Here is a 22,799-nt window from a genome sequence, read left to right on the forward strand (position 1 = left end):
GAATGGACAAGAATCCCAGCTGAATATCATAACGGTATCTTACGTGGTTACTACGTCGAATACACCGCAACAGTTTTGGCTGGAGAGGTCATACCTTCCGACAAACGAGTTGTTCAGTCGAAGAGAGTCAGAGGAAATCGTTACGCAACCGTGCTCAAAGACCTTGACCCTGGCTCTACCTACGAGATCAGTATCTTTGGCTATACCAGTAAGAACGGCTCGAAAAGCAACGCCTCAGCTTCTGGTACGTACTTTATTCGGGTCCTTCCATTCGGCTGAGATAGAATTATGGTAGTGGTATAGATATGGAGGTTTAGAATATTTTTGCATTGGGAGTAAGTTAATATGTCATGTTGTAAATACGAGCCCGTAGTTTATCCTCACTTGAGCTGTAATACCGCCGTTTATTTTGTAAGGAAAAGTAAAGGAAACGACTTTATTTTCCTCTTTGCTAAACTAAATATCTCATTATCATTGCATCTTAAACTCTGAAAACTATCTCCTCTATGTTCGGTGGCCTCAATGTTCACCATGATTTCTATTGTAGAAACATGCCGCTGTCCAAAGTACCTTCGCTCCAATTGGTGGGTTTTACCTCCCTACACAAACATGAGCAATCCCAATTCGCCCGGCGGTATTTTCTTCTTAGTAACGAGAAAAGTTTTAGACGACATGTGTGGTGTTTGCGAAAACGGTCATGGTAAAACCGAGTTTTGCTACGAAGAGGGTTGCGACAAGAAACGGCGAAGGAGACGTTCATCAGGAAACAGTTATCAAAAAAACAGTTTACAATCCGTTTCAACAGATATTGGCGGAAATGTTGAGGTCAGTTTTCCCGTGCAGGGTAATAGATTTATGACAACCTATGGTGGAGTGTTTCCGTATATTTCTGTCGTGGATGCACCCGGTTCGGCGTACTTCACCGTCAAAAATGTCCCCTCAACTGCCACAGTGGTTGTCCAGGCGGCCGTGGCGTGTATGCCGTTGGTTATGTTGATGATTTTCTTCGCGTGGATCGCTGGGATTATCATTTGGATCTTGGTGAGTGCTGGAAATGTATCCACCTTGAATATTCCATCAGTAATAGTGTTATGTAGGTGGCACCTTCTGAAAACGCCTTCAATTTGTTGGCCTATAAAAATGTTTTTAAGATGAATTTGATCGAATTTTTTCATTTTATTTTCTTAGGAACGTAAACAAAACAACGATCATTTCCCAGAATCGTTTACGAAGGGGGTTCCAGAAGGATTTTGGTGGGCATATATCTCCATGACAACTGTTGGGTAAGTTTATTTCTTTACTGATATGATGAGATGGGTTCACTTCCCACATTGAAAATTAAATATCCTATTTTATAAACCTAATACGCGAGTATTACTTTAATCCCAATCCTTCAGAAACTCACCTAAAGGCTTGTGATTTTAGCATGTACATAAATTGTTTTCAGATACGGTGATCGCAGTCCAGTTACTGTGCCCGGTCGTCTGTTTGCTTTGGTTTGGATTCTAATGGGTCTCGTGATTATCTCGATCGTCACGGGGGGGATCGTCACTTCGATTACGTCAGTCCTGGTTATTCAAGAAGACAAAATTTATGGCGCACAGGTAATTCAAGAAACCCTTTGAGCACATATTCCCTAGTTAGGGCGACTTTTCATATGATCTCGCTTACCTGAAGTGATATCTAACCTCCCTGCTTTTGATGTGTTGAAAAAGGTAACGGTTAATGATCTTGTGAAATTGTGTTGAAGTTGTTCCTCAACGAGAGCAATCGCTTAGAAATCAGAAATCTAGCTCGAATTCAGCAGTATTTTTGCGATAATTCAAGAATGGCATCTACAATCAACGTCTTTGTGAATTCATTGTGTAGTTAACTGCAACTTTCTTTTAGGTCGGGGCTATTGTAAATTCTGCTGAATACTCAAAGGCAGTTAGACAGAATGCAGATGGTAAGGCGTTTTTTTATAAGGCGTCTTAAGTGATAAAGATGATAGTTTGAATAGGATGAACCGTATAAGGTTTACCTGGGGAACACATTCCCCTCCTTCCTGGATCGGAGATAATTCAGGAATAATAAGACAATGGCATTCTCGGGACAATCTGTTCAGGGCCGTAACTCCATTAAGTTTGCTTTCGTCTTTCGAAACACACAAAAAAAGCATTTTTGGCAACGTGGCAATAATTATTCTATAACATTTAGCCTCATTGCATTTCCACTTTGACACATTTTCAGTTGTTCCTTACAACAATATGGAAGATTTGATCAACGCAATGCACAACAAGGAGGTGTCAGGAGCTTTACTTGACATGTACGCTGCGGCAACTAAGAAAAGTATGTTTGAAGGAGGTGATATCCAGTTGAATCGTCTGATAGAATATCCAACTGGTTACGGTTTTGTCCTGTCTGGAAACATGGCGAAAGCCGCGCCATTATTCCGCCAAGCTCTGGCTGCCCAAAAGACCAAGATTTCGTTAATTGTCGACGAAAATACAGATTCCATATCTCTTGTAAGTCTGAAGAATTGCGCTTTAAAACTTTCTTTTGCTTTGGTTACATAATGGGGGAGTAATTTTTTATACATATAGTTTAGAGGATTTTTTGCTAGTTCACTAGGGGACAGTACACAAGATTATTTTTGACGAATTTTATTCGTTGAAATGTCCGGGAAATGTGCCAATTCCTTTCCAATTCATTCCTTTGAAAATTTTGTTAAAAAAAGCAATTAAACAAAAAGAAATATTTAAGACGGAAGCATGAGCGACAACGACTGACAAGACGGCAATTTCAACTGCAAAGAGTAGAAGTTGATGATTAAATTTCCACAGGCGTTTAAGACGTCGTTTATTCCTGTTTAGAACAACGAGTTGCATTATTTTATCTTATGTTCATATCTTACATGTTGCGTTCTGTACAGAACTTTCCAAATCAACTCCTGTCCGGAGTTTCTTCCTTAATGGTCGTATATGAAGCTTAAATTTTTGTTTGCTGTCTTTTATTTGATCGTGTCAATCCTAAAGTTCTGTTTACACTATACCGGATTTCCTTGGTCACGAGATCAAAGTTAGCCATGTTAAAGCGAGTTTCAACTCCAAAAGTGTGATAGCATGATTGCTTTAACTGGTCTGGGATAAAATAAAACAACTTAAACTGAAGTTGTGACCAGGTGAATATGGTACTGGTATGGTGTAAACAGGGTTAAGATCGCGAATGTTTTTACAACAGGATAGAAACGAGGCTGATGAAGCCAAAGAGAAATCGTCTGGTTTATTCGATCCCTCGGCAGAAGCGTTTCAAGAGTCACTCAAAGTGACCATCAGTTTGTTGGCTGTGGCAATTATCCTCGGCTTGATATGGCATTTTGGAAGGTACAAGAAAAAGGAGAAAGAGAAGCAAAGTAAAAGAGAGAAACTGGGTGAGTTTTCTTTTTCCTCGCGCTATTTTTGTGTCGTAGAATTGTGATGAAAGTTCGTATGACGACGGGTCATAACTTCCAGTTTCAGTACTCATGTTGTCTTCTCCTGGAACGACCTGAAAATGTTTTCTTCGCAAATTTTGTACCAAAATGTTCTTTGCTGTCGCATGCATCAACGTTTATGGCAGTTAGAGTTCGGTTTGAATCGCAGAAGTGTGCTTGTTTGGCGTTAAATAAATTAAGTTCTGATTCTTTCTTCTCTTACATAGATAGATAAATAGGTTTATTAAATTAAAACGTGCTGCCTAAGTATTACTATATGGCTGAAAATTTTACAAAAAAGGTATAGGATTTTACAAATTTAAAAGGCATAAGATTTTTAAAAGGTTAAAATTGACTTTAAAATTACAAAGTGAAATCGGTTCGATACAATTAAAATTCACATAAATGACGAATAATAAAATCGCTCTTAAATTTTTTGTTTTAAAACTTTTAAATTTAAACTTCTCTCTTTCTCAGACTCTCTCCTAACGATGATTTTACTATATAATTCCTTTTTAACGGAGTGCAATAAGATCTTAAATTCTTCGTATTTACCTTCGCAGAAGACAGTATTCCTTCATTCCGAGTCGCAGAATACCTCAGAACGGAGGGTCGCGAGTCACTGGAGGATTTTTCCAAATCCTTAGAACAGCAGATTTCGGCTCTGAGAGATAAACAAATTCGTGAGCGTAAGAGCACGTGGCTTTACAAAGCCGAGAGAGCAAGACTCCATCCAACTAGATCGCTTATTTCTTTCGACCTTCGGAGATCGAGGACACGGGTCAATCCCGAAGTGAATACGGCTTTCGACAAAGATGAGTCGTACACATCGCCCCGTCAGTCTTCCATTTCATCCTTTAATGATTTCCGAAAGAAGAAATCTGGTCAGGTCGTTCCAATTGTAGAGGAATGTTCTCCATCACAAAGTCATGTGAATCTTAACCCTGTGAGCGAGGAAAATAATGTTCAGTCTTCTCCAGTCTTTCCAATGCAGGACCGTTCCCCATCGCCAGCTAATCATAGTCGTACCTCCTTAATGGAGGAAGACGATGTCCATTCTAGTCAAGCATTTCCAATGCAGGACCGTTCCACATCCCGAACTAATCAGAGTCGTACCTCTTTAATGGAGAAAGATGATGTCCAGTCTAGTCAGGTGTTAGCAATGCAGGACCGTTCCGCATCCCGAACTAATCAGAGTCGTACCTCTTTAAGAGAGGGAGGTGATGTCCAGTCTAGTCAGATGTTTCCAATGCAGGACCGTTCCGCATCCCGAACTAATCAGAGTCGTACCTCTTTAAGAGAGGGAGGCGATGTCCAGTCTAGTCAGGTGTTTCCAATGCAGGACCGTTCCGCATCCCGAACTAATCAGAGTCGTACCTCTTTAAGAGAGGGAGGTGATGTCCAGTCTAGTCAGGTGTTTCCAATGCAGGACCGTTCCGCATCCCGAACTAATCAGAGTCGTACCTCTTTAAGAAAGGGAGGTGATGTCCAGTCTAGTCAGGTGTTTCCAATGCAGGACCGTTCCTCGTCGAGGAGTCATCATAGTCAGACCTCCTTAATACAGGAAGACGATGCTATGTAGTCGTAAAACTTGTATCTACTTGTTTTTACAGATGTAACTGCACTGATCTCAACACAGCACTGAATAGCTAAGGTACATTTGACATCTAGCGGATTCTGTACCAAATTATCGTCTATATATGGTTATCTAATATTCACTTTTAAAACAAAGTCGATTGGCTTTTAAACAGGCTTGTATTATTGAAGCAAAGTACATTTAACTTTTTTTTCTAAAATCGCACCATTTGTGGTGTTTTGTTTAAAAGAACGTTTAATTTTTTTGTTGTAATTTCTAGTTACAAGTTTAACTCACTGATCTGGTGCAACTTATCTAAAATCGTGGGCCAATTTCCATGTAAATAATCTGAACTTTAATTAATAAAGTTAATCATAATCCTAAACCTAATCCTAACCTCAATCCTAACACCTAATCCTAATTTTAATCAACCAATTGATCCTTCAAGATATTAATATGGAAAGTCACCCAAAGTTGCCCATTTCGTTCTTTTCTGAAGATAAATTCTAGATCTAATAAATTTTATGGCAGCGAACCAAAATGGTTTTGAAATTTGCGCATTATATCATATTCTAGAAATAGCAGTCCACAAAATCCAAGATGGCGGACAGCTCGTTGTCAAAGTATTACATGAATCAAGCATCTTTTTAGGCGAGAAAATTTACAACGTTCTTTAAAATGCGGCATACTTTCTAGTAATCTAGTTGCAATTGTCCTTATTAATATTTAAATTACCATTTAAGATTATTAATATAAAATTTAATGATTCTATGAATGGATTTACTTAATATACTTTATTGCGTTCGACGAAGGAGAACGCTTCCTAATGGTGACGTCACGGCTGGATGCTATGTCGTTTTTGAGATTTTTGTGCGGCATTTGCGTAAGGTCATTATCGTAAGGTCATTTTTAGTGTAATATTTTTAGGTAGTTACCGGTTATCACGGTAAGCTTTTTGACTTTCGTGAATTTTGCACGCAATGAACCGTCTAATTACTCTTTTACTCTACTTAATTGCCTCATACTCTATGGCAATCCGTTTACAACTGACTTGTTACACTTGTCAGTCAAAATTGCAACATTGCGTCACAATATTGCATTGTTCGCAAACAGTACATCCGGTTTGACTAAACAAGCAGGAAGTTCGTTTTAGATCAATCAGCAAGTTTGTTTATATTTTCATTAACCCAATCAGAATGCATAACTACTACTTAAACACACAATTCTTTCGAATTTTCTGCAATGAAGGTGGTCTACTCTAGTACATTTCAAATCACGATTTATCCTGTTTTAAAATTTCCAGGGACGCAAACTTGAATGTTTCCGTAATCGATCCTAAATACCTTTTCTCAAAAAACTGTATAAAGAACGCGAGAAAAATAAACGAAAAGTTTTACTAACTAGGGTTTTACCCCGAGCTAACAAAAAAGGTCCATTGGCTCTCTATAATTTATGAATATATGCAAAACTCTTTTCGTCGCTTTTCTTACCAAACTAAAATTCTCATTCCCTTACTTTCGTGCACGATAATTAAAAAAGTAATAAAGCTAACTTGATAAAATTTTCATGACTTTAAAGACAATTGGCTCGAACGTGAACCTAAAAGTGTTGTATTCTGTTCTGTCTAAGTAAAATAGCGACTGTTTATTTTAGATAGATCGTAGAAGTTTTATTTTTACAGCCTGTAAAACGTTTAATACTGAAAAAGTTTTATTTATTTGAGGTTCTGCTCCGAGGCAAAAATATTCAGCACTAAATAAAACTAAGTCCGTCGTTCTAACGTTAAAACCTAGTTTATTATCGTGTTCAAAAAAATCGTCTATTTTCCACCAATGGATGTGTTTGATCTGGTTAAGTAGATTAGATTAGAGATTCCTACAAGTCTTTTTTCACTCAGAGAACTTTTTTTGCAATATGTCATGAAAATATTTTTATATTTTTCAAAATAAAAAAATATTTAACGTACTAGGCTACCTCAATTATTGATCCCTTTTCAGGCACAGTTAAACAAACAAGGGAAAGTGTTTGGTTTTACTTAAAACCACTAAGTGCACGCGACGCATTTTGCTCGCTATGATTTGTCAACTAGCTAATAAATTATTGCAAGTGTTTGGCGTTTCCAAATATAGGTTCATCCCGCAGGTCTTTATTTTCTTAAGTGAGTATCGTTGCTATGGCACCCGGCCAGTTCTATTGACACACTTGTGCGAACACCTGTTAATAAGTTATTGCTTGAACTTAGAACGGCTACTTTGTTATTGCGGCAACTTTGCGTTCTCGCCAAGGACTTTGTGTTTGATTATTTTTAACTCGGATTGTTTTGATTTTAAGTCATTTTTCGATGTAAGAACATTTCAAGTGAGGCTTGGGTAAGTGGGAATTATCATTTTTAGTATGCTAATGTCAGTGCTTTTAAATTCAATCAGGGAACAGGTGTCCTAGCAAACTTGAATCTGCTGGAATCTTGTATTCCATTTTAAAGTATACATGTATATTACACATATATTATGATTATTAATTTTATTGATGTACTTGCAACAAGGGCAAAAGGTTTATGGTGCAGACATCGTTATTTAACTGAGCATTCGGACGTTAAAAATTAAATCATTGATAGTGCTAGCTGTTGCTAAGGATAAATTGATAACAAACCCTTTTGCATGTCTGACATGTTCACCCATCACGCAGTCATTATATATAATTATTGCTCTGTAAAGTGTCAAGTTTATAGATATTATGATTAAGAAGTCATACAGTGGCATACCATATCAACTGAATTGTGTTTAGATTTCAGAATTTGTTTTCTTTTGTAGTTAATTAATTAAAGTCAGCATGTATGCATTTGTAACAAACTATACCCAAAGGCAAAGGCATAGAGGTTGTTATCAAATATACGAGTTATATAAGCTATAAATCAATTTGTTCGACATTGAATTGAATTTATCTGCAAGAACTTTAATTTCCAAATCTCAAAATGTGAAAATATCTATATGCAAGGTAGAGTGATATCTCAAACAATAGAAAGGTAAAATAGCTACGTGTAGTTATATCAAATTCATTGAAGGACATGACTTAAGTGTTCAACCCTTTTTTGCAATTTCCTTTACTCTGAATGCTGGGAATATTTCCGGGGTTTCTAAAGAAAAGCTTACTATTAAAAAAGAACAAAATTGTCTAGCAAGTGCTGCCGTCCTATTTCTTGGTGCAAAATTTAATTTTGTTAATCCGGTGCGCTATCGACTTTACTATTTTTTAAAGAAAATTCAGAATGATTGTCGCATCTCATAACTCGCGAAGTCAAGCAAATTGGCTTTATTATAAGTAAATGTACATTAATGTATCATATAATTGTGTGTTTTTTAAGATTGGGCTAACTACTTTTTAACGGCCGGTGTAAACTTTTTTATAACATATAGCTACTATGAATGTTTTATAATAATATAGCTACTATATATAAGTACCATTTTATTAACGAAATAAGGATTGCATAAAATCGTTTTCATGAACAAAAAGCTGCATTTTCTCAGTTCTACTTACCCCAAATATTCGTATCTTATATTTTGTTAAGTTGCTTTGGGAAATTCAGTCTCGCAAAAATATTTTATTTTCTTCTTTATCACTCCCGAGTAAAACTGTCGGCTATTTTGTTTTTGCCACTCACCGTATATGAGCTGATATACGATGAGTATCTCGACCAATCAGATTGCAGAGTATCTTATAAACACTGATTACTTATTTACAATTAGCAGTTGTTCTGCGAATTCGAGTTATAATATACGACAAGAGTGCACATTCAGCATAGTCACTTAATATACTTTTTAAAATATGAATAATTAACCAGTATCGTGTTGTTTTTTAACATTTTATTACAGAAAAAGCCGAGTTCTTTGATTTAAGATCGGCTCTTTGAATCTCACATTTGTGTCTTTGCAGGTAACATGGTCGTTCACTTCTCTTCAGAGTTGTTGTGTTTGCTAGTACTGGCCTCTTACTCTCATTGCTCCAACCAATGTAAGACAAGCTCCTATTTTGTTCCCTACAAAACTATTAGGAAGGAATTGTGAACAACCATATGTGCGTGGGATGGTTGGGCGATTCGCAAATCCTATGGAAGCACGGCTATTAACCAGTCAGGTTGCGTTCAGGTCAAAGTTGTATTCAGGAAATTTGTTTTGTTTAGGGACGTCCGGGAGATGTCGACAGAATACGTGTTTAAATGGTGGCACGTGTGATGAGAAGTGGTATTTGATTTGGGTGAATTTTCGTTGTTCATGTTCCTCCGGGTTTTATGGCACAAACTGCGAAATAGGTATGAATCTGTGGCAGAAACGTGGAACCGAAACGTATAAGAGTACTAAAGTGTGAAGCTAAAGCACAGAATACCTATCAGAAGTAGAACTCCTGTACTTTTTTCGTAAGTGTGACTCGTCATGATTTGTCACTTAGCAAGTGCATTTTCTTAGGCACTCACCCCCCTTCCAATACTAAAAATGGCCTGATTTTAGACATTGGCAGGGGGGTGACTACCTCAAAAAAAATGCACTTGTTAAGTGACGAATCATGACGAATCACACTTACGAAAAAATAGTATAGAGTTATTCTTCTGATAGGTATTCTGTGGCTAAAGTGTGCCGCCGTGCGTGGATTCATCGCATTTTAGGACACGATTAGCTTGGCTGGCTTTTGAGAGGTTTTCACTATCACTAATTGAGGGTACTGAAGGGGGGCCCCAATGGTTTTATAAGGGCCCGTTTACACTTCGGATGTGGTTTTCGGTGCGATCTTAAGAAATCCCAGTCTTTAAGGAATTTTATTTATTTTCATAATTTGTATATATTTTCCTAGCATGAAAATAGTGCAATCCCATATCGACATAGTCGGATGTGTTCGGTCGAAAATAAATCATCGAAATCCAAACGCATTGAGGTTCTAAGCATTACTCACATTGTCATAGTTAACAAACTCTGACTGGAATCTCTTGAAAGATAGTTTGACTAAGGGATTCAAATGTATACGTGTAAACCATCTCCTGGCTATAAAGTAAAATAAATTGGCTATGAATTCTAGAAATAAACTGAACAGATATTCGAAATCCATGCAAACTTTTCATTCTTTACATTTTATAATATTTGTAAAAAAATGTGATTATTTTTAAGAATAATTTACTTTTTTCAATTTTGTTCGCTATAAGTGGATCCCTTGCCAAAAAGGTAATCTTTTGGATCGACTACCTTTCAGAAAGTCCTTGTAATTCCAACCCATGTCGAAATGGCGGAACGTGCTCTATGATTCAATCTCCCACGGTTAGATACCAATGTGCTTGTGAACCGGCATACATTGGGACTAATTGTGAAGGTATTTATTTTCATCAAGCAAGATGCATGAAATGATATCTATAATTTACTTTCAAAGGTAATGGAGAGGTTAAGATAACCCTGTTCCGGTGTACGGGTACGGGTAGCCTTGTTTTGTTCAATGAATTTCCATCAGTGTTTCTCAATTTTTTCGAAGATTAACTCGACAATTCTTTTCCAGTAGACTTCAACCTCTTGAAGCAAGCATGATTTGTATCATGAAACGTGCAAACAACAAGAAATTCCAATGAACAAATTAGGGCTACCTGTATACCGAAACCGGGGTATCTTAACCTCTCTAATATCAATCTCGTGCATATGAACTCTAGAAATAAAGTGAACAGATATCCGAAATCCATGCAAACTTTTCATTCTTTACATTTTATAATATTTGTAAAAAAATATGATTATTTTTAAGAATAATTTACTTTTTTCAATTTTGTTCGCTATACGTGGATCCCTTGCCAAAAAATAATCTTTTGGACCGACTACCTTGCAGTAAATCCTTGTAATTCCAACCCATGTCGAAATGGCGGAACGTGCTCTGTGATTCAATCTCCCACGATTAGATACCAATGTGCTTGTGAGCCGGCATACAGTGGGACTAATTGTGAAGGTATGAAGTTTTGTATTTATTTTTATCAAGCAAAATGCCTGAAATGATATCTATAATTTACTTTCAAAGGTAATATCCATCTCGTGCATATGAATTCTAGAAATAAACTGAACAAATATCCGAAATCCATGCAAACTTTTCATTCTTTACATTTTATAATATATGTAAAAAAAAATGATTATTTTTAAGATAATTTAATTCTACAATTTTGTTCGCTATACGTGGATTCCTTGCCAAAAAAGTAATCTTTTGGACCGACTACCTTGCAGTGAATCCTTGTAATTCCAACCCATGTCGAAATGGCGGAACGTGCTCTGTGGTTCAATCTCCCACGATTAGATACCAATGTGTTTGTGAGCCGGCATACATTGGGACTAATTGTGAAGGTATTTATTTTTATCAAGCAAGATGCCTGAAATTATATCTATAATTTACTTTCAAAGGTAATAGAGAGGTTAAGATAACCCGGTTCCGGTGTACGGGTACGGGTAGCCTTGTTTCGTTCAATGAATTTCCATCAGTGTTTCTCAATTTTTTCGAAGATTAACTCGACAATTCTTTTCCAGTAGACTTCAACCTCTTGAAGCAAGCATGATTTGTATCATGAAACGTGCAAACAACAAGAAATTCCAATGAACAAATTAGGGCTACCTGTATACCGAAACCGGGGTATCTTAACCTCTCTAATATCAATCTCGTGCATATGAACTCTAGAAATAAAGTGAACAGGTATCCGAAATCCATGCAAACTTTTCATTCTTTACATTTTATAATATTTGTAAAAAAATATGATTATTTTTAAGAATAATTTACTTTTTTCAATTTTGTTCGCTATACGTGGATCCCTTGCCAAAAAATAATCTTTTGGACCGACTACCTTGCAGTAAATCCTTGTAATTCCAACCCATGTCGAAATGGCGGAACGTGCTCTGTGGTTCAATCTCCCACGATTAGATACCAATGTGCTTGTGAGCCGGCATACAGTGGAACTAATTGTGAAGGTATTTATTTTCACCAAGCAAGATGCCTGAAATGATATCTATAATTTACTTTCAAAGGTAATATCCATCTCGTATTCGCGCATCGGTTTCACTCAAACGCATGCAGAAGACGCAATATGGCAAATCTCGTAGGGGTAGCGGGACCCGAGTAGTCGAATCTAAAGCCGCATAGCATTGACGTCGCTAAATGTTTATTTCCTCGCTCTGATTTATGTTGATGCCTTTCGTTGTGAGCTTTCCACATAGCTATCTCACATTCTTTTAAGCCAATGAATATATTTTCTCTTGAAGAATCATGTAATCTCGCCTGCGTTAATCAAGGCGAGTGTTTAACGGATGCTAATGGAAACTACTACTGCCGTTGTGAATTCGGTTTTTCCGGATCTCTCTGCGAAATATGTAAGTACCATAAGTAATAGTTGGAACACCACTTCCATACTTTGATAAAGAATGCCTTAGACTTGAACATATTTCATCCTCATTCCAAGTCCCATTTTTATAGAATCTTGACTCGTCTAGACTTTACTTGAAACTTTTTATGCAGTCCAACAAATGAGATTATAAAGACTAGTACCAGCCGACAGTTTGAGAAAATAGATTACCAAAAGAAGTCCGAAAGATAATATGCTGAGGTCCGCTTACACGGTTCAAATTATCTCGCAACTAGTACTTATAATGCAATTCCACTTTTTCTAAATATAAATATTGTAAAGAGTCTTCAAAATGCAAGTGTTAGGCTGGATTTCCACTCGCCGAGAAATAGTTCGCTAGCGAATTATTTGCATATTTCCTTTTGAAATGAAACCGTCAAACTGTTTCTCTGCAAGTGCAAATCCATCCTAATAAATACAAAAATTTCGTAGTTACCAAATCTACATCTGCAAAAAGTAGCATTGTTTTCCAAATGCTAGGAAAAATTGTACCGCGCAACAGAGACTTAACTATTCGTTCCTATTTTCAGCTCAAGGCAAATATTTTGAATGTGAAAACCCACTTGGAGTCGACGACAGCACACGTTCAATCCACGATGGCCAACTGACCTCAAGCACACCTATTAATAACGAGTTTTCTGCTATGTACGCCCGTTTGAATCACCCCCAAAGAGCTTGGTGCTCACCACTTTCCGAATCCATGTTTTTACAAATCACCTTGTATAGTGATACTTACGTCTTGGCGCTCGCGATGCAAGGAGATCCCAATGGAAACAATTATGTCAAGACATTTAACATAACAGTGAAAGAGACGGCAATTGTTTCAAAGTATTTGGGGGTAGGTTTTTAATGCAGACGTTGGTATAAGGATAAGAAATAAAAGCAAATGTAAAATGTACCAGATTTTATCAATACATTCGTTGAAGAAATTGGTTGAATCGAGCAATGGCTGTCTGTTACAGCTACCAATTGTTAGCCAATTAGCAACAGCAAGAAACCAGTTTAGCAATTTTCTATGCAAACGATTGGAACAGTGAGTGAAGGATTTCAAATGGATAGATATTTAAGAATAAGTGGCTAGATATAGTTTAGGCAATATATTTTGACTTAATTTTGACAGATCTTAAAACACAAACTTATTTGTGTTATTTTTTTACTCATCTTTAGCCTTTTACTAACCATCACAACGATTCGTATTCGATAAACAAACATCGCTTTCTTCCTATTCTAAAAGCTACCGGAGTACGTCTGAACGTATTGGAATTTTCTGGACATTATCCATGTATGCGTGTTGAACTCTATGGCTGCCAGAAGTGTAAGTAACGAATGCACGCTTAATTGATTCACCTAAATAGACACTGCTTATCGAAAAACGAAAAACCCGTCTCTTGGATTCCCTATCGCGGTGCGACCAGATCTGGTAATTTTTATCACCAGATTCGGTCGGATGCATATAGCAGCGCCATCTGACCAGCGTTCTCACTTCTAAGGAAATTTCCTTTGAAAAGTTTCATTCGCTTTCGAGGGAGGGAGGGAGGAATATTTAATATATTCTTTTCAAATGTTCTTTGTCTCAGCAGACTCTCCTCCTCTCATCCTCCCCCACAGTAAAAAGTATGCATATTTAAATTGTGAGAGCCCTGCACTTGATTTTAGTAATACAAAATTTATGCCATCAGGGAGCAGTCCGCGGTCCAACTAGATTTGATCAGCTGTGGTCAAAGAACTTGCATAATTATATGCATGATCACACTACTCCATTGTCCCAATCTTCAACAATCACCCTTGAAATTATAGGTAGCAGTTCCATGTCTAAAAATCCCGGAATAACACTTACCATACTGCTTTCTACAAAGGATAAGATTGAGATTTATATTCTTAGATTATGGAGATGATATTTTAACCTAATTATATACTATTTGAAGGTTAACCGCCTCCAAAAAGATCCGTTTTCTTTGAGTTGAGTGGTCAGATTTTTGCCCAACTTAGTTTTACTAACTGTTTACTGTTGTTCGTTGTTTGTTCGGCATACGTGTGAGAAAACAACCTTGAGAAAACTGAAACTCCTCCTTCGAATTTTCAGCGCTGGCTGATCAATCATCGATGACCAACTGCTGGAGAACACTTGGTTTACAAGATAGTAACGCATTTCCGGGTTCGTTGTTCATCGGCGACGATGATCAATTTTGGAATAAACCTTATAACAGCAGGCTTTACGATTGGAATGGCTGGTGTACAAATGACCAATCGAGCCCAACGCTTGGTGTACGTGTGTCACAACGTGATTCACAGGTCAGATATTAGCGTCTTTCGATCCCTGTACGGCTAAAAATTGATCAGGTTATTACATCCTGGGCCGGTTGTATAACACTGTTTAATTATAAGTAATAACATGGCTTGAGGGAGATTAGTGATTAAATGGCCCCGTAACCCGAGGCAGGTTTGTGGACCGACCCGGTTAAAACAAAAGAAACCCGATCAACTATGCTATTACTACATTTTGCATATGATTTTTGGCACTTCACTCGATGTAGGTAAATTCTAAAGGTTCAAAGGGTCTTAATTTCGAGTGGAATTGTACACACTTTAAATTCCAGGAACAGTTGATGAAAAATGAGTCAACTATTGGTCTTCCGGCAGGAATCGAACCTACGCTTTTGCGATGCCGGTGCAATGCTCTTGCCAGATACAGAGGTAGCTGACAAGAGCAAGCGTGGTTAAGCACTGACAGTTGACTCATTTTTCATCAACTGTTCCCGGCTTGAATTTAAAGTGTGTATAATTCCACTCGAAATTTAGATCCTTTGAACCCTTACATTTTGCATATAGTTAAATCCTAGTTAACTCAGAAATGCACAGCTCTGATTAGCCAATTTTATCCTTAACTACAGTTAACAGTTAACTAGTCTTTTATACAACTGGCCCCTGAAGCGAACAATGTTGTCCTGCGCTGTTGTGAGAAAAAAATACCCATATCCAAGACAGCCCACATATTTTTTCTTATAACTTCAAGAAAGCACATTCACTCGAGACAAGTTTCTTTTTTATTGAAATTATGGACATTAAATATTGTAGCAGAATTGATTTGATTTGATGTCTGTGTAAAAACCCACTGAAACATATTTCACAACTCTTACACTTCTTAAGGCCGACACAGACCGTTCGCGATGCGGCAACGCGACGCGAATTTTCAGTTTTCAGAAGCATATAAATTAAATTCTGGAAGTAAAATTTGGAAATTATGGACGCTAGAGCAGTCAAAATGTTTTATTGTTACGTAATCTACAAGAATATTATGATAGTTTAAAATTTATTTGATTTTGAAAAATTAAAAACGTTGAAAATTCGCGCCGCGTTGCCAATTCGCGTCCGGTCTGTGTCGACCTTTAAGCGAGCTATGACAAGGCGGGCGGTTTTTCGATGGAAATTTATACATATTTTTGGGTCGAAAAGTTGGGTGTACTAAGCTTTCGTTCCGGAATGGTACCCCTTCGATAGTCCATACTGTGTTTTATTTCTAGGTTTTTGGTATCATGACCAGAGGTGGAGGCACCAACAGATGGGTCAAGTCCTTCAAAGTTGGGCCTTCGGAAAATTGGATTACTTTTGGTGGTAATGAGGTATGTGAAATATAGCTCCCGGCACTTTAAATGGCTTGCTGTTTTTGAAATCATTCCAGTACCTACATTCCGCTGCTTTTTTCTTGAAAACAATTATGTTTTATTTGCATAGGTTTTGGAAGGAAATAATGATCGAAATGGATTTGCGATTAATTTTTTCGATACTTCCATTCCACTTCAAACACTAAGTATTACTGAACTAGTTATTAGACCACAGACTTGGAAAGATCAACCTTGTATGAGATTCGAACTAATCGCCTGCGGTAAGTTACCCGTGCTGAAGAATGCCCGGAATTTTCTAACAAACATTTTTCTAACTCAGCTAGGATATCAGTTTAAAACACCCCTTGGATTTTATGTTTTCCATCAAGGAGCTGATTCGGTGGGGATTCAGATGTGGGCAGGCTGAAGCGCCGGAGCTACGGGGACAGTCTTGCGAAGCGGTCGGAATCGCCTTTACTGAGATCTAAAACACTTGTAGAACTCATATGCGTCTATATCCAAAATTTTCCCCCGTGTATGAAACGAAATTAACGTTGGGAATGCAAACAAAAACACTTAAAAGAGACATCTGTAGATAAGCAAAATTTACTCTACTTTAATGTTTAGGCTATAATTTAGAAGTGCACTGGAAGGAGAAGTGCTGTTGTGTACATACCCCAAACTCCGGCCAATAAGGAATATAGCTATCAACTATTAATGCATTATGTTTAGATGCACGCCCGAATCCATGTCTGTCAAATCCTTGTCATCATGGGGGAACGGGGGATAGAATTGCGGCTGGCGGATATACCTGTCGCTGTAACAATGGAATCAGCGGTGTCCACTGTGAAAATTTCAGTAAGATCTCTTTTTTTTGTGAACAAACATGTTACAAACCTTTTAATACGTACTACTGCATGCATTTAAATCATTTGTTTGCATTAGTGGCTTATCGATATCGATCTTGTTATTGACAAAGTTTATTTCGCTTATTCAATAGAACAGATTTGCCATATATTTACCTTGTTGATTTTGTAACGGTTAGCTATGTTCACGACACTATTGAGAGTCAAAAAGTTCCTGTGGAAAATGCAACCATAAAAAATGACTTCAGCACAATTTCGGTTCAATTGCCAAGATGTTCCGATCGCAAAGGACCTAATTAACATGAAAATTGTGACTATTTTGCATCAAGGGTTTAGTAAAAACTGTCTAAAGTAGGCCGAAAAACATCTCGACTTTTGACAGGGTTTTTTTACTGGAAACTAAAACACTCGTAGAACTCATACGTCACTACATCCGGGACCAGGGGCGCGTATTTTCTGTATGTCACGTGGACATAACGAGTTTCAAAAATTTCCCGCCAATTTCATTGTTGTTGTGAAAATACTGATGTCTTTAGTTCGTGTATAAAACAAAATTAACGTTGGAAATACAAACAAAAACACTTAAAAGACATCTTTAGATAAGTAAAACTTATCCTACTTTTATTTTTACGCTATAATTTAAGAAATATTCGTTTTAATAATGGTCTTTTGGGGCTTATTTACTTGTCATCTTCGCGGGTATTTTTGTCACTAAAAATTTGGCTCGTATAAACTGCAATTGTTTATGTTTTGTTTTAAACTGCAATTGTTTATGTCTTTATACAGCATGCGACACAACGTGGACGGAAATTGCTCACGAAGTTGTTCCTTCAGACTTTGAAGATGGCTTCAAAAACTATTCACTGAGTGATATCGGTGCATGGTGTTCAAAAGAAAATGCTGACCCTTCCCTAGAAATAAATTTCGCTAGCGCAGTACGTGTTTATGGCTTCGGTTTTGGAACAGCCTCGAATATCTCCATCATGTCCTATTACACGAGAGTCGGAGCTTCAACCCGTCTAACTGGCGATTGGGAGGATGTTATAATCGGTTCGCATCGTGTAAGCATAGAAACCTAGTTGCGCTTCACTCCACCTTCGCTGTGAGTTCAGTAACGACATAGTGACCGTAGTGATGTGCTTGTGTGAACCATGTTCTTTGTAATTATACCGAAACCACTATTCGCCTCGGTTTTTATTCAGCGATATTTATATCTATCCTTTGCTTTCGAATAATCGTTAATTAACCCCTCCCCCTAAAAATATATGGTTTAATATGCGCCACTGATTCGAATTAAAAGTTATAGAGTATAGCTTCTGAATAACTCCAATTCGATTCATGCTTTCAGGAATTACGTGGCCCACATAAACCAGGTGATACGATCTACCATTACTTTAATCCTCGTCAAGCATTTCGGGTTAAATTAGTGTTTCGTTCCTTTCAACGTGATCCGATAAATGGCAAATGTGCTCGCATCGACATCAAAGCCTGTCCTTACGGTAAGAATTTGACGTTCTCTCGTTAGGTATTCATCTTGAAGTAGCGATTATTCCAAGGTGCGATGATAAATAAGAATTGTACAATGATAAAAGAGTAGAATTTTGTGCTGCCATAAGATGGGATAATTTACCTTTGCATGTATTTGGTTACCGGATGTGCCAAAAAAACCGCAATTGGCAAGTCAAACTTTGTGTTTTTAAGTAGGTCATTAAGGAAAGTTTTTTCGGCTTCAGTTAACGGTACCATGTATGATTGAAGTTTTAAATGCTTTAGGCCTGTTTTCTACTGTCGGGTTTTTCATACACACGTACACGCACGTTAAAGTCTAAAGCCTTATATAAAAATTATGTCATATTTGATTGCTTTTTCATCAGTGAATAAATCGAAATTTGGATTACAATTTGGAAGCACTTAAAATTTCCCGCGCGTAAAATAACGCGACAGTGAAAAGCAGCCCTTATGGTAGGGAAAAGAGGACAAATGACTCCAGGCATGACATGTAGGTCGGTTTTGTCGAGACGCCTCGTGACTTCATGATTTCAGGTCAGCCAGTTGGCAAGAAGAAAAAATACAATTTATTTTTAGATTACTGTGCGGAAAGTAACTCTTGCAGAAACGAAGGCATCTGCAAACCAAGTAATGAGACTGGCTTTCTTTGTCACTGTCAGTTGGGATATGAGGGAAAGTTTTGCCAACATGGTATGTACTTCAGAGCTCCATAGAAACAGAAAATATAGCCATACGAAGTTGGTAAATTTGTATTACATGCGGAAATGTGCAACCACAGAATAGATGTCTCAGCACTTCTGCTATCGTCGTAATATTGGTGCGCTTAATCGTTTTTCAATTCATTAGAGCATACTTCAAGTGCCTCAATTCGTCCAAGTGCTACCCAAGGTTCTGGTGGAAAAAGTTTCCAAGGTTCTGGTGGCTATCGTTCCCAAGATTCTGGTGGTGGTGGACAAATATTTCCTTTCGTGACCAGTAATTTCAATGCGACAATTTTGCCACAACCTTCACCAACGTTTGTTTCTACACCGAAAACCAACGCCCCATTACGGCTAGGCACCATTGCCCCGCCTGCCTCAACCACCGTGGCTCCAGCGGTAGCGCCCGGTACGTCAGCAATAGTTTTGTTGTTCTTCCAATTTTTTAAAATTTAGTTTCGTTTCGCTTACTTCCATTTGCGTTCACTATCAATCCATCCCTTTCTTTTCACTTCATTCCGTCCACTTTTTTCGCCGTCACCATCACTTTCATTTCAGTTCACTTTCCTTACCGTTTGCTTTCGTTTCCGTTCACCTTCATTTCAGTTCACTTTCATTTCAATTTTATTTCAGTTCAACTGTTATTTCTATTCACTTTCATTACATTTACTTTCATTACATTCACTCTCATTACTTTCACTTTCATTCCCGTCTACGGTCATTGCACTAATTCACTTTCATTATGTTAACTTTCATTTCTGACGATGTTCAGTGAATGGCAATTGGACAACCTGGAGCTCTTGGGGAGATTGTTCAGTCACGTGCGGCTCAGGAAATCATCAACGAACCAGGACTTGTTCAAACCCCCAGCCAGCACATGGTGGCAATGAATGCGTTGGTTTAGACAAAGAAATTGCTGATTGTGAGGCAGGAACATTGTGTGCAGGTGAATTTTGACGACAATTTTCCTGGGTGAATACCAGTCTTTTTGACCGCCTCAAATTTGCATACTTTGATCAGGGACCGCGGAGCAGGGTGGCTCGCTGGGCTTTAGCCCCACCAATAATTTTTCCGTAATTAGTCTTTAATTTCGAATATTTTTTAGTTCGCTCAAATTTACAAGCAATACAAGCGCCAAAATGCTGGAAAATTTACATATGGCAAGCATTTGACCATTAAAACAGCGTGGTTATCCATTTCAAAATATTTGACATCATAACCAAAGCATGGTTATATTGTTTAATGTTTGTATATGAGCGCCAGACATGCTGGAAACTTTACAATGGACAGGCATTTGACCATTAAAACAGCGTGGCTATCCATTTCAAAATATTTGACATCATAACCAAAGCATGGTTATATTGTTTAATGTTTGTATATGAGCGCCAAACATGCTGGAAACTTTACAATGGACAGGCATTTGACCATTAAAACAGCGTGGTTATCCATTTCAAAATATTTGACATCATAACCAAAGCAAGGTTATATTGTTTAATATTTGTTATGAGCGCCAAACATTCTGGAAACTTTACAATCTATCTATTATTTTCCATTAATCCTTAAATTGAAAGGCATTTGCGGCAATTTCAGAGACCTATATTTCAAAATTTTCCCGGACTCTCCTAGCAGGCGCGCGGTTCCGAGCCCCAGCAATACGAAAAACGCTCCGCGGTCCCTGTTGATTTTAGGGAATTTAAGCTGATATTCTGAAGCCTTTTATCTTGTTTTCATTAGGTGAGGCCGGGTTCGGCAATTGGGCTGCGTGGTTAGATTGCAACAACACGTGTGGTACTGCATTCCAAACACGGAGCCGAACTTGTGCTGACAAAGATCTAGGGTGTACGGCCAAGAGCGTCCAGTCCAAGGCATGCACGGTTCCCAAATGCCCAGGTAAATTGATGGGTAATGTATTTGAATCCCTACCAAACCTAGTATATGGTGAAAATTATATTTTAGCCAATCACTGCTCAGAAGGTTTTCGAAATAGAAATTCATTCTGCAGTTTTTATATCTTTTATTTTCCCTTATGAAACTATTTGAAGAATTTTTATGTTCAGTGATAAAGATTACAGCTCTGACAGACATAAAATTTCAAACTGAAATAAATTATATTTCAAGTGACATGCACCAAATTGTTTCAACCAACAGCTGGGCATTTTGTTGTCGCTGTCTAAAAATTGCGGGCGCATTTCTTCAAGAAGAATTTTAATTCTTCGAACGCCAAAAACATGTATTTTGAGGAGCTTTTTCTCCTTTTTTACTGGTTTGTTCATGAAAATAAAAGGGTGTATTCAAAGATTACGTTCCCGTGCTTGCATACAAGGGTATAACGACATTCTCTCGTAAATATTTGCGAAGGATTTTTATTTGCAAATGGGCGACAAGTTGAAGTATTTCACTCATTGTCAAAGTTTCAGGACCTGGTTACAGCAGTATGCAAACAACGAATTAACCCTATTTTACTCTTGACAGAAGCTGACATATTGTTGTTTCCACTGGTGTGTTCATTAATCTATTTGTCCCTTCTCACGCGAAATAATAAGTACCTTAACATGCATTTTTCTATAGAAATAACACCTTTTCCTCTTTCGATTTCGTGAAAACTGACCTTTGCCTTCAGTTATAAAGTATATTTTATGAAAGTTAAATCATGTTTTGTTTTATTGAAACATTAGCCACTCATGGGAAAAATGCTCTAGATGTTGTAATTTCACAAACCACTTATACTCTGAAAATGCCATATTGTAACATACTTACGAACTTCCTTCTGCATGAGTTTGTTATGATGTAAAAATTGCTGCAAAAGTGATTTTAATATGTCCAAGTATTGGTTGTTATGAATTATGAAAAGTCCTGTTGATTTGGTAAGTTTTAAGAATCTAACCGCAAACTTTAATATGGCCATGCTTGCTTTGTGAAATTATGTGATGCTGTGGCACATATATAAAAATATTTTAAAATTTTTACCAGTGCCTCTCTCCGAAACATGACTTAAAACTATCCATATTGTTCAAACTTTATAAAAAAGTTAGTGGGCATGCTGAGAAAAATGCGCACAATACTTATTTTTGTCTGTAAACAAACATATAAATTAGCCTGTGGGATATGTTACTTCCTATTTCTGATCATTTAACTAGAGTATAATAAAATTATTTGAGCAAAAATTTAGTATAACATTGCTTGCATCAAAATACAATAATGGGGAATCTTTAGAACCTTTCATTTTCCTAAGGGAGGTGGAAATATATATGTTTGAGCTCAATTTGGCCTGAGACTGTTGCTACAGCTGTCCATATTTCACTTTTTTTTTATAAAAATTATTAAATAAATGATGTAGAGGAGTCGAGATTGTTTGCATAGCACAGTTGTATATATTTTATAAATTGATTAATATGGAAAGATCAACATCTGATAAAATGAACATAACTATTTTGGTTTCAATACTCTCATGCCATAGTCCCACTGTGAAGATTCTGGTGGCTTTTTTAAGTTAATGTCCAGCTGAAAGCTGACAAATGACTGAAAGCTTCCTGCAATAAATGCTTCCTTAACTGCTAACTAACCAACGACGACCACATTGTGACTGAAATTCTTAATTTCCACACGAAAGTGACGAACAAAGTTGTGAGTGTGACAAACCAACATATTGTTTGCTAATTTAGATCATTCAGATGCTTTCTCAATGCCATGTTTTG

General features: G+C 37.3%; 3 protein-coding genes across 5 annotated transcripts in view; all 3 read left to right on the forward strand.

Moving 5' to 3' along the window:
• LOC114525803 overlaps positions 1–22,799 on the forward strand; it is a 231,355-nt gene that overhangs the window by 69,637 nt on the left and 138,919 nt on the right. The window lies entirely within an intron of this gene.
• LOC114525806 lies at positions 3,196–5,372 on the forward strand. 2 transcript variants are annotated; one of them, XM_028547240.1, is made up of 3 exons: positions 3,196–3,412; positions 4,018–4,607; positions 4,782–5,372. In XM_028547240.1, exons 1-3 carry the CDS (start codon positions 3,208–3,210, stop codon positions 5,034–5,036), a joined length of 1,050 nt encoding a protein of 349 aa, XP_028403041.1. In that variant the 5' UTR covers positions 3,196–3,207; the 3' UTR covers positions 5,037–5,372. The 2 variants fall into 2 exon arrangements, with proteins under 2 accessions (XP_028403041.1, XP_028403040.1); XM_028547239.1 differs by having other exon boundaries at positions 4,018–5,372.
• LOC114525804 overlaps positions 16,772–22,799 on the forward strand; it is a 71,478-nt gene continuing 65,450 nt past the window's right edge. For both annotated transcript variants that reach the window (XM_028547235.1, XM_028547236.1), the window contains exons 1-7: positions 16,772–16,889; positions 17,684–17,958; positions 18,246–18,396; positions 18,983–19,096; positions 19,253–19,513; positions 19,877–20,050; positions 20,839–20,994. In XM_028547235.1, coding sequence (XP_028403036.1) covers positions 17,881–17,958; positions 18,246–18,396; positions 18,983–19,096; positions 19,253–19,513; positions 19,877–20,050; positions 20,839–20,994 — 934 coding nt within the window. In that variant the 5' untranslated portion in view covers positions 16,772–16,889; positions 17,684–17,880. The remainder of the gene's footprint in view (positions 16,890–17,683; positions 17,959–18,245; positions 18,397–18,982; positions 19,097–19,252; positions 19,514–19,876; positions 20,051–20,838; positions 20,995–22,799) is intronic.

Source organism: Dendronephthya gigantea, unplaced genomic scaffold (assembly GCF_004324835.1).
Source record: "Dendronephthya gigantea isolate DGI-Jeju-01 unplaced genomic scaffold, DenGig_1.0 000035F, whole genome shotgun sequence".
Classification (NCBI taxonomy): Eukaryota; Metazoa; Cnidaria; class Anthozoa; order Malacalcyonacea; family Nephtheidae; genus Dendronephthya; species Dendronephthya gigantea.

What these genes read in the sequence shown, in the direction of transcription:
- LOC114525806 (XM_028547239.1), top strand. Translation starts at nt 3,208, where the DNA reads ATGTTTTTACAACAGGATAGAAACGAGGCTGATGAAGCCAAAGAGAAA. An exon ending in AAGTAAAAGAGAGAAACTGG is followed by an intron (nt 3,413 to 4,017) that starts GTGAGTTTTCTT and finishes TTACCTTCGCAG; the next exon opens with AAGACAGTATTCCTTCATTC.